At 43.5% G+C, this 17,722-nt stretch overlaps 1 protein-coding gene across 1 annotated transcript in view; it reads left to right on the top strand.

The window, feature by feature from the left end:
• ZNF236 (zinc finger protein 236) overlaps window positions 1-17,722 on the top strand; it is a 531,902-nt gene that overhangs the window by 269,644 nt on the left and 244,536 nt on the right. Inside the window, 1 exon segment of the mRNA XM_029590848.1 lies at window positions 13,045-13,196. Coding sequence (XP_029446708.1) covers window positions 13,045-13,196 — 152 coding nt within the window.

The following is a 17,722-nucleotide window of genomic DNA, read 5'->3' as shown; positions in this document are numbered from 1 at the left end:
ACTATGAAAATCAATGTTAATGGATCGTCAAGTAGAAGAGAAATAAAAAGTGTTGGCAAGCGTAAACTAACTTGAACCAGTGGGCTATATAATGCAACAATATTTGCTCATGATATACTGTAAATTGTATGTATGATTATATCACTTTTTATTCAAAAGAAGCACTGGTAGAAGCTATTAAATGTATGATTTTGTTTAATAAATATGTGAATGAATTCGTAACTGTAAACATGAAAGGAATTGGAGAGGGAGTGTTAAGAAATATGAAGGGAGACAAACATGGATGAGGTGAAAATATAGGAAGAAAAAAGAACTCTTGTGGCAGGTATGTCTATATTTTCCATGGACAGGCAGGAACAAAGAACAGCTGCACAAGTGGATAATGTCATCCAGCAACGTGTCAGATCATGCTCTCTCTTCATGCAGAAGCTCCCGCTGCCAAGCAAATTCCTTGGTCTTTTTTCATCTGCTCATTGAATGGTAGATTTTTGGCACTCTTTGCTGTCGCTGCAGTTTTTTCCACTCTTATTTAGATACATTTTCCTCAGTATTTTCTCTTATTATCCCTGGACAAGCAGTATGCTAGTCCTAACATATGGGTGGCATCAGTAATGGAGCCCTATACGGAAAAACTTCTGTCAAAGTTTCTAGAAACTTTTGACTGGCACAGTGTGCCCACTGAGCATGCTCAGCATGCCATGATATTCTCAGCCACAGGGGTCTCCCTTCAGTCTTCTTTTTTCCGTGAAGCCGTTAGCCTCGCGGTTAATTGGAGTTCTGTGTGGTGATTTTCACCATATATTTAAAATAGCCGAAAAACTTCGAAACCGCAGGGGTCCCCCGGTTTTTTTTACCATCGCAGTAGTTTTTTCTATATTTCCGTCTGTTCCGTACCGTATCTTTAGCCGAAAATCGTCGACGGCTGTCCGACTTCATAATGGCTACGGGCTTTAAAAAATGCCCGATTTGTTGTCGAACAATGTCCATCACGGACCCACACTTAGAGTGTGTGCTCTATCTCGGTGAGAGACATGATGTCCTAACCTGCCGGAAGTGTGCTGACGCCAAAGGGCAGGAGACTCCGGATGGAGAAGATGGAACACCTGTTTCATTTACAGTTAATGCCCTCAACTTCGACGTCCACGCAGTCGTCTCCGGCTGGAGCGATCCGTAAAGTCATGTTGAAGAAAAGAAAACCGGATGAAGTGGGAGATAGGTCACCAACCCCATCTATTTCTTAGATATAATTGACATTGGTCATTGAAAAAAGCACCGACCACAAACAAAAGCATCGACATCGGAAGCCTCACGATCCCGAAACCGATCCGATATCCAGCGGTCCATCGAAGGATCCTGGATCAGCAGCTAAGAAACCTTGGAGAGAGGACGCTTCATTGAGGCCTTCCACCCCATGGCAATCCCCACCGATATCGGTGCCGGGAATCGTACCTCCTCAGGGCTCTGTGGAGGTACCGGAATCCCCTTCATTGCCTTCCCCCATAGCTGCTCTGGTCTCACCAGCTATACGAGTGGAACTGGACGGATATATCCGCCAGGTAGTCAGGAATGCGCTCCTCGACACGATGCCAGCACCGACTCTGCCTTCGAGGCCAGTGCCATCGCCAGTACTGTCTCCATCGATGCCAGTACCGATGCCTTTACCAGTTCCATCGATGCCAGTACCGATGCCTTTACCAGTTCCATCGACACTAGTACCGATGCCCTTACTAGTTCCATCACCAGGTCCATCGATGCCAGTACCGATGACACTGCCGACTCCATCGTCGATTCCACCGATGCCGATGCACGATTTATCTTTTTTTGTGCCGATATTAGCAAAGCTAGTTACACTTATCGGTGCAATCCCTGTGAAACCTCAGGAAGTGCTGATACCACCACCGAGGGTAGACGATACTGTCGAAGCATCACAGATTCCAGATCCGATTCCAGGTCCATCGAGGATTCCGCGCCCATTCCCACCGATATCCCCATTGTTCCGATCGAAACCCAGGGGACACTCATCGATGCCATTGATACCGAAGGTGCCTCGACCGCATACACCTGATATATGGAAGGATACTGATACCTCATCAAAAGAAGTCCTCTCGGAACCATCTCCTCCAGAGGAACTTAGAAAATCCCCTCCGGAGGATCTATCCTTCTCCAACTTCATTAAGGATATGGCTGACACCATTCCTTTTCAACTACAGTCGGAAGAAGATTCCAGACAAAAGACCCTGGAAATGCTACAGTTTGTGGACCCTCCTAAGGAGGTATTAGCCATACCAGTCCACGAAGACCTCGTAGAATTGTTATACAGATTATGGGAGCATCCCTGCTCCATACCTCCAGTAAACAAGAGGATAGATGCGACATACCTGGTTCAACACATCCCAGGATTCCAGAAGACTCTACTACCTCACCAGTCAGTGGTAGTTGAGTCAGCACAAAAGAAATAAAAAAGAATAAAAACTCATTCTTCAACAGGTTCCTAGACAACATAGGTAGGAAGATGTTTCAGGGATGTATGCTAGTTTCCAGGATTGCGTCCTACCAATTATATATGATGCAATACCAGCGTAACTTATGGAAGCAAATGCAAGAACTCTCTGAAACTCTCCCCCAGTAAGTTCAGGAATCCTTCTCTGACATAATTCATAAAGGTCTGGAAGCAGGCAAACACGAGGTTCGTGCAGCATATGATAGTTTGGAAACGGCATCAAGACTATTAGCCACAGGTATCAGTCTCGACGATGGGCCTGGCTTAAGGCCTCAGATCTGAGACCCAAAATACAAGAGAAACTGGCTGATCTCCCTTGTGTAGGAGACAATCTCTTCGGGGATAAAGTAAAGGAAGCAGTTTCCCTCCTAAAGGAACACTCAAAAACCCTAAAGCAACTTTCTTCGGTACCTCAGGAGTCTCAAGTACCATCAAGAAGACTCCCAAGGAAAGAGTCCAAGCGTCCATACTACAGGCCAAGGCGTTATTATCCACCTCCTGCCCATGGACGCTCATCCAGACCAACTCAGAGAACTCAGTCTAGACAACCAAGAGCGCCTTGGGATCAACCCCCTCCACAAACAGGAGCAACATCGGGGTTTTGAAGCAATACCAGGGAACAGCAGCCTGTCTACCAATCCGACCCCAAATTTGCCGGTAGGAGGTCGGATTGCCTTCTTCCAACACAATTGGTCACACATTACCACAGACCAATGGGTACTCTCCATCACATCTCAAGGGGTACCACTTGGACTTTCTCACTGTACCAAACGATACTCCACCCACCTCGTTTTGGACAGTAAACAACCAATCCACAATTCTAAAAACAGAATTATCCACCCTTCTGAGAGCCAGGGCCGTGGAACCAGTTCCCCGGCCTCAGCAGGGCAGAGGATTCTACTCCCGTTATTTCCTCATTCCAAAGAAAACAGGAGGCCTACGTCCCATCCTCGATCTCAGAAATCTCAACAAATTTCTTAGAAAAGAAAAATTCAGGATGGTTTCTCTGGGCACCATGTTACCTCTACTTCAAAGGGAGATTAGCTCTGTTCTCTGGATCTTCAAGATGCTTACACTCACATTCCAATATTCTCTCCTCATCGCACATATCTATGATTCCTAGTAGGAAATCAACATTTCCAGTACAGGGTGCTACCATTCGGTCTTGCCTCAGCACCTCGAGTGTTCACAAAGTACCTAGCAGTGGCAGTTGCCCACCTACACAAGCAGGACGGGCACGTGTTTCCTTACCTGGACGACTGGCTCATCAGAAGGCAAGGAGCTCTCAACTCTCTCAAGCTCACAATAACTCTTCTCCATTCCTTGGGATTCCTCATCAACTACCACAAGTCCCCCTTTACACCATCTCACATGTAACAATTCATCGGAGCAGAATTAAACACCATAACAGCAAAAGCTTTTCTTCCAAAAGACCGTGCTCAGACACTAGCCTTGTTAGCAGGCTCTCTCCGCGCACACACACACAAATTACAGCTCATCAATGTCTCACTCTCTTGGGTCACATGGCCTCCACAGTTCACGTCATACCTATGGCGAGATTAGCCATGAGGCTCACGCAATGGACACTCAAAAGACAATGGATACGGGCCATTCAACCGCTTTCTTATCCAATTCAAGTAACTCAGTAACTATGATCCTCGCTACTATGGTGGACAACCATGACCAACTTGCTCAAAGGCCTACCTTTCCAACAACCAATTACGCAAGTGACGTTAACTACAGATGCATCCACCTTAGGCTGGGGAGCACACATTGGCCATCTGCAGACCCAAGGTACTTGGACAAAACTCGAAGCTACATTTCAGCTAAACTTCCTAGAGCTTCGAGCTATATGTTATGCGCTGCATGCGTTCAAGGACTGCCTTTCCCACAAGCCTGTTCTGATACAGACAACACAGTAGCTATGTGGTACATCAACAAACAGGGAGGTACGGGCTCGTATCTCCTCTGTCAAGAAGCAGCACAGATTTGGGACTGGGCCCTAGCACACTAAATGCTTTTACGGGCCACTTATCTAGCAGGAATTCACAATGTAGTAGCGGATCGCCTCAGTCGTCAATTCCAGCCTCATGAATGGTCTCTGAATCCAGAAGTGGCGACCAAGATCCTTCAACGCTGGGGCCAATCAACAGTAGATCTCTTTGCATCACAAATGAATTACAAAGTGGACAATTATTGCTCCCTGTACAAGCAGAGAAATCACTTAGCCAGGGACGCCTTTGCTCGCCACTGGAACTCAGGCCTTCTATATGTGTATCCTCTGATACCGCTAATAACCAAAACTCTAGTGAAGCTACAACAGGACAAGGGGTCCATGATACTCATAGCCCCGTATTGGCCTAGACAAGTATGGCTTCCCATACTTCTAGACCTCTCGATCATAGATCCAATTCGCCTGGGCGAAGCTCCCACTCTCATAACTCAGGATCAGGGTCGGTTGCGCCATCCCAACCTTCAATCCCTATCCCTGACAGCATGGATGTTGAAAGCTTGATTTTACAACTACTCAGTCTTTCAACCAATGTATCTCAAGTGCTTGTAGCTTCACGTAAACCTTCAACCCGAAAAACCTATCATGCTAAATGGAAACGGTTTACCATGTGGTGCACACAAAACAGTCTTGACCCTTTTTCTTGCACTACATCATCTTTATTAGATTATCTATGGCACCTCTCAGACTCTGGTCTCCAGATCTCATCTGTAAGAGTACATTTAAGTGCAATCTCTGCTTATCACAATACCGTTGGAGATGCACCAATATCAGTACAGCCCCTTGTTAGTAGGTTTATGAGAGGTTTAATTCAACTTAAAGCCCCACACCAACCACCGGTCACAGAATGGGATCTAAATGTAGTCTTAACAAGGCTCATGCATTCTCCTTTTGAACCCATGGATTCCTGTGATGTTAAATTTTTCACTTGGAAGACTATTTTCTTAATAGCCATCACATCGGCTAGAAGGGTTAGCGAGTTACAAGCACTTGTCACATACTCACCCTACACAAAATTCCTACATGATCGAGTGGTACTCCGTACACACCCAAAATTTCTTCCCAAGGTAATTACGGAATTCCACTTGAATCAATCCATCATCTTGCCTACTTTCTTCCCAAAACCACACTCTCATCAAGGAGAGAGAGCTTTACACACCTTGGACTGTAAACGTGCGCTTGCGTACTATTTAGATCGCATTACGGCCCATAGGAAATCCACCCAGATCTTTGTTTCTTTTGATCCAAACAAACCAGGTTAAGCGATGGGCAAGCAAACTCTATCTAATTGGCTTGCAGATTGTATACAATTTTGTTATGAGAAAGCAGGCCTTCCTCTCCAGGGGCGAGTAAAGGCTCACTCAGTAAGAGCAATGTCAACCTCAGTAACACACTATCGTTCAGTGCCAATAGCTGACATATGTAAAGCCGCAACATGGAGTTCCCTTCACACCTTTGCGGCTCACTACTGTCTCGACAAGGAAGGACGACAAGATTCAGCCTATGGACAATCTGTCTTAAAGAACTTGTTTCCAGTATGATCCCAACTCTTTCCACATCCAACCTTTCGTGATTTCAGGCTCCCTCATTTTTCCCAACAGTACATCAGTTGTTGTGCCTGTTGCACAAGTTGTAAGCTGTTGGTCCAATATAAAGATGACTTAGCCTGTAGCTTGCTAATCACCCATATATGAGGACTAGCATCCTGCTTGTCCTGGGATAAAGCAAAATTGCTTACTTTGTAATAGGTATTATCCCAGGACAGCAGGATGTACTCCTCACGAAACCCATCCGCCACCCAGCGGAGTTGGGTCCGATACGTTTTATTATTTTATTTTTGGCTAGTGCTCATTGCTACAAACAAGACTGAAGGGAGACCCCTGTGGCTGAGAATATCATGGCATGCTGAGCATGCTCAGTGGGCACACTGTGCCAGTCAAAATTTCTAGAAACTTTGACAGAAGTTTTTCTGTATATGGCTCCATTACTGATGTCACCCATATGTGAGGACTACATCCTGCTGTCCTGGGATAACACCTATTACAAGGTAAGCAATTTTGTTTTTGTTTAGTTTCCTCTCAAGAGTCCCTCTTTCCCCATGTTGGAGAAGTCTTCCAGAGTGAATAAAAAACCTTCAAATTCTGTTCCAAATGCCACCATAAAATGCTGAATCAGGACCTCCATGCAGGAAGCTGAATATTATTCCCACCTCTTCATTCCCCAGAAGTTTCCTTCTCACCATTCCTTAGCCAGCTCTCTTCCTTTGTCTATTTCAATGCCTTTTTCACCTTAACAATTCAATATTAAAATCAAATTCAGACAATGTGCATTTGAGTGCTATCTTGGCATACCTTCAACATTCTCAAGGCTTGCCTATATTCCAATATTTATTTGATGTTATATTATGTATGTTTTCTATTGTACGTCACCTAGTCCCATGTGTGTTAGGCAATTCATAAATTAATAAAATATATATATAAATCCATCACCCAATAGCATCCAAATTTATCAAAGGCTAAAATTTATGACCTCTAACCAGGGTACCTCTTACTCAATGGGATTTAAATGTAGTATCCTTTGGAATCTTTAGCTTCTGTAGATATTAAATTCCTTACTTGAAAACTCTTGTTTCTTAGAGCAGTGATATCAGTCACCAAGTCAGTGAATGTCAAGACTTAGTAGATTTTATATTCTGTTCACAGATTTTTAAGAATAGAGTGGTATTGAGAATTCATCTGAAGCTTTTACCAACGATAGGGGGAGGCAGGAACAGTAGCATAGGAGACTTAGATACTTTCTTCCTGCTCCCTCTCCTGCCTCCCATTAGTCAGCCATTCCACAGCATGCCAGTAGGCTGCAGGGGGGAGGTGGGAGCAGAAGCAGGGCTATCCTCCTCCATGCAAGTGATGCATTTAGGGAAAACTAACTCATGCTGTAGTTCACGATGTTAGGTTCCATATTAGGAGTTACCACCCAGGAAAAAGATCCAGGTGTCACAGTGGATAATACATTGAAATTGTCTGCTCAGTGTGCCACGGTGTTCAAAAAAGCAAATAGAATGTTTGGAATTATTAGGAAGGGAATGGTGAATAAAACAGAGAATGTCATAATAAACCGAATTGATTTGATTTGTATCAAGAAAGTCGGTATATAAAAGCCTTTAATAAATAAATAAATAAAGCCTCTGTATTGCTCTGTGGTGAGACCACACCTTAAATACTCTGTGCAGTTCTGGTCACCACATCTCAAAACAAATATAGTTGCACTGAAGAAGGAACAGAGAAAGATGACCAAAATGATAAAGGACATGGAATGGCTTTCCTATGAAGAAATGTTAAAGAGGCTAGGACTGTTCAGCTTGGGGAAGAAATGGCTGAGGGGGATATGATGAAATCATGAAGGACTTGAATGGGTAAATGTGACTTGTTTATTTACTCTTTCAGATAATATAAAGACTCCATGAAGTCAGTAAGTGGCACATTTAAAACAAATCAGAGAAAATTATTTTTCACTCGACGCACACTAAGCTGTGGAATTAATTAACAGAGGATGTGGTTAAGGTAGTCAATGTAACTGGGTTTAAAAAAGGTTTAGATAAGTTTCTGGGGGAGAAATCCATAAACTGCTATTAATCATGTTGACTTATAGAATGGCCACTGCTTATTATCGGCATCAGTAGCATGGGATCTAATTAATGTTTGGGTACTTACCAGGTACTTGTAACCTGGTCACTGTTGGAAACAGGATGCTGGGCTTGATGAACCCTCAGTCTGACAGAGTGAGGCAACTTCTTAAGTTCTTATGGCCTTCCTGCATGGAGCTGACAGCTCCCAATCAACAGGAATGCAGGACTCAAAACTGGGGGTGTTCAAGCACTCACAGAGCTGGCATCTATGCTGTTAATCATTATGCTTGGCTTTATATGTGATGGTTTTATCTGACTGTTTTTAGCACTTTAAAAAAAAACACTTATGCCTTTGCTTTGTCTATGTCACATTATCTCCCAAACCTTTCAACCTACAACAATCAAGGTATATCTGCATAAAAGCTAGAAAATAACTTTTTCTCATAAAACTTATGGTTCTAAACCTAAAACTGAAAAACTGTAGAAAAACTTTAAGGGCAATGTGCTCAATGAATTGCTCTGTATGTCTTCTTTATTCTGATAGCATCTTTTTGGTGTATTTGTCACTTATATAGTTGTAAAATAGATGTAATACTCCTGCTTTGTTGACTGTATCGTAAACAGAATGTTAAATTGTATGACATTATATCCTGCAGAACAAAATTGTCAATATTTAATAGTGTTAAAATGACAGCAGTTTCAACTTCACAGCTTCAGACATCTGATTACCTATTTTAGGCCAAAAGATGGATTTTATGGAAAAAAAATGATTTCAGCAGCTGTCTAACATAATCGTAATTTCATATTTGGCTAGACTGACTTGAAGTTCATTGAGTCCAGTCTTTTATTTATTTATTTATTATGGATCTTGTAGTTCACAGTTTTCCAAACTAATTTCGTTCAGTGCTGATCACATAAAAAAAAATTCATAAAATAAAATTCTTTAAAAACAAATAACATTCAAACAAATAATCTCAAAACAAGGAAATAAACACTACTCATCCATAAGCCTCTTTAAAAGAAATAGTGCTTTTAACAGCTTCCTAAACACATAGAAATCACCCTCATTTCTGAGCTGCATGGGGATGGAATTCAGTAGGGCTTGAGCAGCCCATGAAAAGGCTCTAGCATGTGTTGTGACTCTCCTAAATTCCCTAGCAGGGGACAACTTTAAACAAATTAGAATTCTCAGAACACAAAGATTTTACTGGCACTTGTGGACAAAGCTTTGTATTAATAACACAAAAATCTTCAGCATACAGTAGGTTATGCACCACAATCAGCATTCTGAATTTCAGAATTTTGAGTGGCTAACAGTTATCTTTGGACTCTAATTCATAAATAGGTGAAAAGAATACCACAATCATAGCCAGTTGTGTGGTTCATGACAAAACAAACTACTTCCTGACCCCAAATATGGCAATCAGTTGAGTCCCTGAGCTTCTAATTGCATCACCATAACCACCAGTTTTCTTCCAAAATATTTTCTAGTTTTCCTTTGAAGTTATTTATTGTTGGACTCATGATCAGCTCTGTTGTAAATATTGCCCATAATTTCACCATTCGTGAACAATCCCATCTCCTGCCAGGAAAAATAGTGGAAAGTGTTCTAAACATCAAAATCACAGAACATATAGAAAGACATGGTTTAATGGAACAAAGTCAGCATGGTTTTACCCAGGGCAAGTCTTGCCTCACAAATCTGCTTCACTTTTTTGAAGGAGTTAATAAACATGTGGATAAAGGTGAACCGGTAGATGTAGTATACTTGGATTTTCAGAAGGTGTTTGACAAAGTTCCTCATGAGAGGCTTCTAGGAAAAGTAAAAAGTCATGGGATAGGTGGCTATGTTTTTCGTGGATTGCAAGCTGGCTAAAAGACAGGAAACAGAGAGTAGGATTAAATGGACAATTTTCTCAGTGGAAGGGAGTGGACAGTGGAGTGCCTCAGAGATCTGTATTGGGACCCTTACTTTTCAATCTATTTATAAATGATCTGGAAAGAAATACGACGAGTGAGATAATCAAATTTGTTGCCAGAGGATGTGGTTAGTGCAGTTAGTATAGCTGTGTTTAAAAAAGGATTAGATAAGTTCTTGGAGGAGAAGTCCATCAAGCCCAGCATCCTGTTTCCAACAGTGGCCAATCCAGGCCATAAGAACCTGGCAAGTACCCAAAAACTAAGGGGTAGATTTTAAAAAATAGCGCGATCGCGTACTTTTGTTGGCGCACCAGGCGCCAACAAAAGTACGCTGGATTTTATAAGATACGCATGTAGCCGCGCGTATGTTATAAAATCTGGGATCGGCGCGCGCAAGGCTGCCGATTTTGGGCAGCCTGCGCGCGCCGAGCCGCGCAGCCTGCCTCCGTTTTTCGGAGCGGCCTTGGAGGGAACTTTCTTTCGCCCCCCCCTACCTTTATCCATGGATTTACACCTGCCGAAGGCAGCTGTAAATCCGCGCGCGCCAGCGGGTTGCTGGCGCGCCAAGACCCGACCCGGGGGCTGTTTCGGAGGGCGTGGTCACGCCCCCGGGCCGAAACCATGCCCCCGCGCCACGCCCCCGAAACGCCGCGCCACGCCCCCGAAACGCCGCGTCATTTGGCGATGCCCCCGACACGCCCCCTTAAAAAAGCCCCGGGACTTACGCGCGTCCCGGGGCTCTGCGCGCGCCGGCCGCCAATGCAAAATAGGCGCGCGAGGGCCCTGCTCGCGTAAATGCGGCCGGATTTACGCGAGCAGGGCATTTAAAATCCGCCCGCAAGTCTATTCCATGTTACCATTGCTAATGGCAGTGGCTATTCTCTAAGGGGCGGATTTTCAGAGCCCTGCTCGCGTAAATCCGCCCAAAACCGGGCGGATTTACGCGAGCAGGGCCCTGCGCGCCGGGACTCGCGTACGTCCCAGGGTTCTCGGAGGGGGACGTGTCGGGGGGGCGGGGCCGGAGCGCGCGGCGTTGCGGGGGCGTGTCGGCAGCGTTTTGGGGGCGGGTACGGGGCGTGGCTACGGCCCGGGGGCGTGGCCGCGCCCTCCGTACCCGCCCCCAGGTCGCGGCCCGGCGCGCAGCAGGCCCGCTGGCGCGCGGGGATTTACGTCTCCCTCCGGGAGGCGTAAATCCCCCGACAAAGGTAAGGGGGGGGTGTAGACAGGGCCGGGTGGGTGGGTTAGGTAGGGGAAGGGAGGGTAAGGTGAGGGGAGGGCAAAGGAAAGTTCCCTCCGAGGCCGCTCCGATTTCGGAGCGGCCTTGGAGGGAACGGGGGGAGGCAGCGCGGCTCGGCGCGCGCAGGCTATACAAAATTGATAGCCTTGCGCGCGCCGATCTAGGATTTTAGTGGATACGCGCGGCTCCGCGCGTATCTACTAAAATCCAGCGTACTTTTGCTTGAGTCTGATGCGCAAGCAAAAGTAGGCTGTTCGCGCGCCTCTTAAAATCTACCCCTTAGTGAACTTAATAGCAGGTAATGGACTTCTCCTCCAAGAACTTATCCAATCCTTTTTTAAACACCGCTATACTAACTGCACTAACCACATCCTCTGGCAACAAATTCCTGAGTTTAATTGTGCGTTGAGTAAAAAAGAACTTTCTCCGATTAGTTTTAAATGTGCCCCATGCTAACTTCATGGAGTGCCCCCTAGTTTTTCTACTATCCGAAAGAGTAAATAATCGATTCACACCGACCCGTTCTAGACCTCTCATGGGGTAGGAGGCAATGTTCTTTTGTGGATTGCAAGCTGGTTAAAAGAGAGGAAACAGAACAGGATTAAATGGTCTGTTTGACAGTGGAAAAAGGTAAACAGTGGAGTGCCTTGGGGATCTGTACTAAGGCTGGTGCTTTTTAATATATATATAAATGACCTGGAATAGGGCTCGACGAGTGAGGTGCTTACATTTGCGGATGACCCAAAATTATGCAGAGTAGTTAAATCTCAAGCGGATTGTGATAAATTGCAGGAGGAGCTTGTGAGACTGGAAGATTGGGCGTCTAAATGGCAGGTGAAATTTAATGTGGAAAAATAACCCTTGCTGTGTTTACACAATGTTAGGTTACACATTAAGAGTTGCCACCCAGGAAAGAGTTCTAGGTGTCATAGGGGATAATGCTGTGGTGTTTAAAAAAGCAAACAGAATGTTAGGAATTATTAGGAAGGAAATGGCAAATAAAATGGTAGATGTCATAATGCCTCTGTATCTCTCCATGGTGAGACTGCACCTTTGAATACTGTGTGCAGTTCTGGTCGCCGCATCTCAAAAAAGATATAATTGAATTGGAGAAAGTGCAGAGAAGGGCAACCAAAATGATAATAGGGATGGAACTGCTCCCCTATGAGGAAAGGCTAAAGAGGCTAGGGCTGTTCAGCTTGAAGAAGACATGGCTGAGGAGGGATATGATAGTGGTCTACAAAATCATGAAAGGGCTTGAACAGGTAAATGTGAATTGATTATTTATATTTAATACAAGGACTAGGGGCACGCCATGAAGTTAGCAAGTAGCTCATTTAAAACAAATGAAAGAAAATTCTTTCACTCAATGCATAACTAAGCTCTGGAATTCATTGCCAGAGGATGTGGTTACAGCAGTTAGTGTAACTGGGTTTAAGAAAGATTTGGATAACTTCCTAGAGAAGGATTCCATAAAACTGCTATTAATCAATAAAGATTAGTAGCTAGGGATCTATTCTTTTAATGTTTGGGTACTTGTGACTTGTTTGGTCACTGTTGGACACAGGATGTTGGGCTTGATGGACCCTTGGTCTGACCCAGTATGGCATATCTTATGTTCTTAAATATGTATTGTTCGCGCCATTTAATATCCTGAGTGAGTTCAAATCTTTCATAAAAACAGAATGGCAATGCTGTATTCCTGCTTATTCTTTTCTCCAGCTTATTGCTTCTATTTTTTTTTATCCTAGATGTGAGTATTGCAACAAAGGTTTTAAGAAATCCAGCCATTTGAAACAACACGTGCGATCGCACACTGGTGAGAAACCCTATAAATGTACACTGTGTGGCCGTGGCTTTGTTTCATCAGGAGTTCTGAAATCTCATGAAAAAACTCATACAGGTAATTATAAAACTTTTGTTTTGCCATTTTATTTTTGCATGCCGAAATATATCAACATACTTCCCCTTTGTTTTTTCAATACTTTTTCATACCTATTAAGTATGACAGAATTTCTGTCTCCTGCCCTCCTTATTCTTTATCCCTTACAGAAATCAAATCATTTAGGTAAAACTGAGTAGGCAAAAGATGTTATGAATGCAACAAATTAATTTTCTTTATTTAAAATTTGTGTGTGTAGACAAACCAATAATCTGAACAGATTCATATTCCTTATAAGTTGAAGACTGGCTTTAAATAAACTTAAGGCAATAAAACAGGAAAAACTCTTGACCTCTTGTCGTACAAATACTATAATCATACCAGTGCAAGAGGTAAATGTTCTGTCACACATTCATAAAGATAAATATACAATATATAGATCCACTTTATTATTTATAGCAATACAAAACTTTCAGAAATACTTTTGAATATAATATATAATTGACAATACCAAAATGTAAATATTATATCATACTAATTATATTTTTTTGTATATATGAATACTGGTGCCTAGAACATTGTCCAACAAACTCCTTATATTATATACAATCATTCACACTCATACTCACATGAAAAAATTAAAAAAAAACAAACAACAAAAATGTGATCTGCTCAAAAATAAAAAAAAATTTGCCAAATGAGCATTATTATATGGTGATGAACCGTGTAGGTGCAGATTATCTTGATAACCCATCTTCAAAACACCTCCGTGCATGTAGACAGTGCCTATGCAGTTTACTTGATGTCCACTTTCCAAACACCACCATGTAAGTACAATTAGTCCTGATATACCACCTTTCAAAAGACCAACATGTATATAACCATCCCAACAAGGAACTTTGCTTCACCCTTATGGGCTTCCTCAGGGAAACTGTTCCAATGGGCTCCTTCTATATGTAAATGTAAAACAAAAGTAGTAATACAAATTAACATTCTACTGTAACCATTACTCCAAAAATATTCATCATGAATATTATATGAAAAATATTTTACCTGCACTTCAAAGTATCAAACATATATATTTGTTTCTTTAAAAATCCATTTCACCACCAATATTCTCACCAAACCACAAACGAGAGTATCACTAAATCCATTCAATGCATAAGCACCTGTAATGTACAGATAACCCACATAAATAAGTTAATCATAACCTAAACTTCTCAAAAAAACTCCCTTAAAAATAAATATGAACACTTACGACAAGTCATATTCTTCCAATAATTTCCGCCACACCAGCTCCAAATGTTCACAAACACTCAATAAGACAACAGACCTTTAAATCTCAACATGCACCAGTCATGATCAAGCTCCTCCCCTCATGAAAATCATCACCGCCAGAAACCTTATATCTGACCTGAAAAAGAACTATATTTAACAAATCAACAACACAGCCTATATCTAACCTTGATACAACCAACCATACTGAAAACACTAAATATCTTTCAACATACCTAATCTGACCTGAAAGAGAACTGTGTCTAACAATTTGAGGCCCTGGCCGAAATGGGAGAGGGGAATTCAATTATCGAACGAGGGATGCTCAAACGCATGATTCTATATGATTTCGTTCAAGTGATCTATATAATTTCATTCATATGTCCTCTCGGATTATGGTGTCTGCGGTTTCATCCAGAAGGTTGATTTAGTTGCGTAACTAGTCAGCAGACATATCTTCTAAGTCTCAGCTAGGTTCACTGCCTTTTAAAGGCCGGCTGCTGTTTGGGGAGGTCCTGGAATGGTTGATGCAGTCTCTAGGTGATAATAAGGTTCTCAGATTGCCAGAAGATAAGCCTAAGGGCAAGAGATTTTTTCAGGTTCGTTCCCATTTTCAGGATGTTCGGAGGTCTCATCCTGCAAGAGCAGTTTTTCCTGCGGGGACAGTCCTGAGGTCAGTCCTTTTGAGGCGCCTGGGGCCATTTAGAGGCACTGCTGGTGCTAGAGCAGCCGGAGTTAAGTCCTCGCAATGAGGTGAGGTTGGTCCACTCCATCGTTCCTATTATAGGGGATTGCTTAGCATAGTTTTATGTGGAGTGGACCAAAACTATTTAGGACCAGCGGGTTCTAAATGTGATAAGAGACAGCTACGCTTTAGAATTTGCTCGCCCGGTCCGAAATTTGTTTCTGGTTTCCCCTTGAGGCTCCGTAGCAAAACAAGTGGTTCGGAAGACCCTAGACTGGCTGCTAAGACTGGGGGCGGTGATTCCAGTTCCTTGTGAGGAACTAGGCTTGGAAAGGTATTCCATTTATTTCGTGGTTCTGAAGAAGGAAGCCACTTTCCACCCGATTCTCAACTTGAAAAAGGTAAATGCAGCACTCAAGGTACTGTGTTTCCATATGGAGTCCCTAAGGTCGATGATTATGGCCGTTCTCAAGGGAGAGTTTCTGGTGTCTCTGGATCTCATGGGAGGCGTAACTGCTCATTCCCATTCATCCAGACTCCCAACGATTTTTGCGTTTCATGATTCTGGTCACTGTTTTCAGTTTCAGGCACTTCCTTTCGGATTGGCGACAGTAACTCGCACCTTCACCAAGGTGATGGTGGTGGTGGCAGCAGCTTTGCATCAGGAAGGTGTTCTGGTGCATCCTTATCTGGATGACTGGCTTATCAAGGCGAAGTCTGAGGTTCTTTGTCGCCAGTCAGTTCAGAAGGTGATCGGTATGCTCAAGTCGCTCAGCTGGGTAGTAAATTTAGCGAAGAATAACATGCAGCCATCATAGTACCTAGAGTATCTGGGAGCCCGATTCGACACTCTGGAAGGCAAAGTGTTTCTCACGGAGAAGCGTATTCAGAAGCTGCAGGGGCAAATTCGGAGCTTGTTAGGAGTTCCAGTGTAATCTGGGACTATTTGCAAGTTCTGGGCTCTATGGCTTCAACTCTGGAATTGGTACCGTGGGCGTTTGCTCATATGAGACCCTTACAGAGGGTTCTTTTGGTATGATGGAACCCGGTATTGGAGGAGTTTCATCTTCCTTTGCCACTCGAGGGTGTCATACGGGAGAGTTTGTCCTGGTGGCTGCTACGCTGCAATCTTGTTCAGGAGTAGACCTCGAAGTTCTGGATTGGATGGTGGTTACTACTGATGCTAGTCTCTCTGGTTGGGGAGCAGTTTGTCAACTGCAGTTGCTGGTCCGTGAAAGAATCTGCTGGTCTATCATTCGTTTGGAGACCAGAGTGGTCCGTTTAGCCTTACAGACTTTTCTGCCATTGGTGAGAGATCGTTCGGTGCAGGTCCTGTCGAACAATGCGACGGTGGTAGCTTACATAAATTGACAGGCAAAACCAAGAGCCGAGCAGTGGCCTAGGAGATGCAAGAGTTGATTCTTTGGGCAGGGCAACACCTGGAGCAGATAGCGGCGTCACACAATGCCGTGGTCGAAATCGTTCAAGTGGATTACTTGAGTTGCATGATGTTGGATCCAGGTGAATGGGAATTGTTGGAGATGGCGATGCAGCTCATTCGCAAGAGGCATGGCTCTCCTGACATGGATCTCATGGCGACTCATCAGAATGCCAAGGCGTTTCAGTTTTTCAGTCGGAGCACGTGGCCGAGGGTGTCTGTGCTCTAGTAGTGCCTTGGCCTGGGGGAGGGGGGGGTTCTACTTTGTCTTTCCTCCTTGGCCGCGAGTAAGGGCAGCTTTGGGTTGTCTTCGAGGCAAAATAGAGGGCTCTACTTTATCGGCTCATCCAGATGTGGTTTGCTTCCTTTGGGGGATGAAGAATTAACGCTTTCCATTACAGAAGGATTTTCCATCCTGGAATCTTAATCTGGTCCTTTGTGTGAGACTCCCTTTGAACCACTCAGAGCAGCTACTCTTAAGGACTTGACTCTTAGGTTGTTTTTCTGGTGGCCATATGCTCGGCTAGGAGAATTTACGAGTTGCAGGCTTTGTCTTGCCATGATCCATTCCTTCAGATTTCAGATTTTGGGGTGTCCTTGCAGATAGTACGTTCTTTTTTTTTATCTAAGGTGGTTTCTATGTTTTACGTGAATCAGACAGTGGAGCTTCCCATTTTTCCTAAGATGGTCATTTCCGCCCCTCTTGCGAGAGAGCTCAAGTTGTTGGATGTCAGGAGAGCGCTATTGAGATATCTCAAGGTGACTAATGACTTCAGAAGGTCGGATCATCTCTTTGTTCAGTGGAGTGGGCTGAACAGAGGTTTGAAGGCATCTAAGGCTACTATTGCACTTTGGCTTAAGGAATCTATTGGATCCACCTATATTACTGAGTGTTCTGCAGACTTTTAAAGGACTGAGTGTTTGTATTTAATACAAACTGAATGTTTGTATTGAAAAAAAAACAAACCCACCCAAAAAAAAAAAACCACAAAAAGTAGCCAGAAGCTAGAAATAAGCTAGGAGCAGTGTATACCTAAGTAAAAAAGTTGAACAGTTCAGCTCACACTACCTCACAACACCTTGGAAAGGTGTTGTGAGGTAGTGTGATTGATTTGAATAGGGACCAACATTTGTTAATCAAGAGAGCAG

This window comes from Rhinatrema bivittatum, chromosome 2 (assembly GCF_901001135.1).
Source record: "Rhinatrema bivittatum chromosome 2, aRhiBiv1.1, whole genome shotgun sequence".
NCBI lineage: Eukaryota > Metazoa > Chordata > Amphibia > Gymnophiona > Rhinatrematidae > Rhinatrema > Rhinatrema bivittatum.
This window is presented reverse-complemented; position numbering and strand designations above follow the sequence as displayed.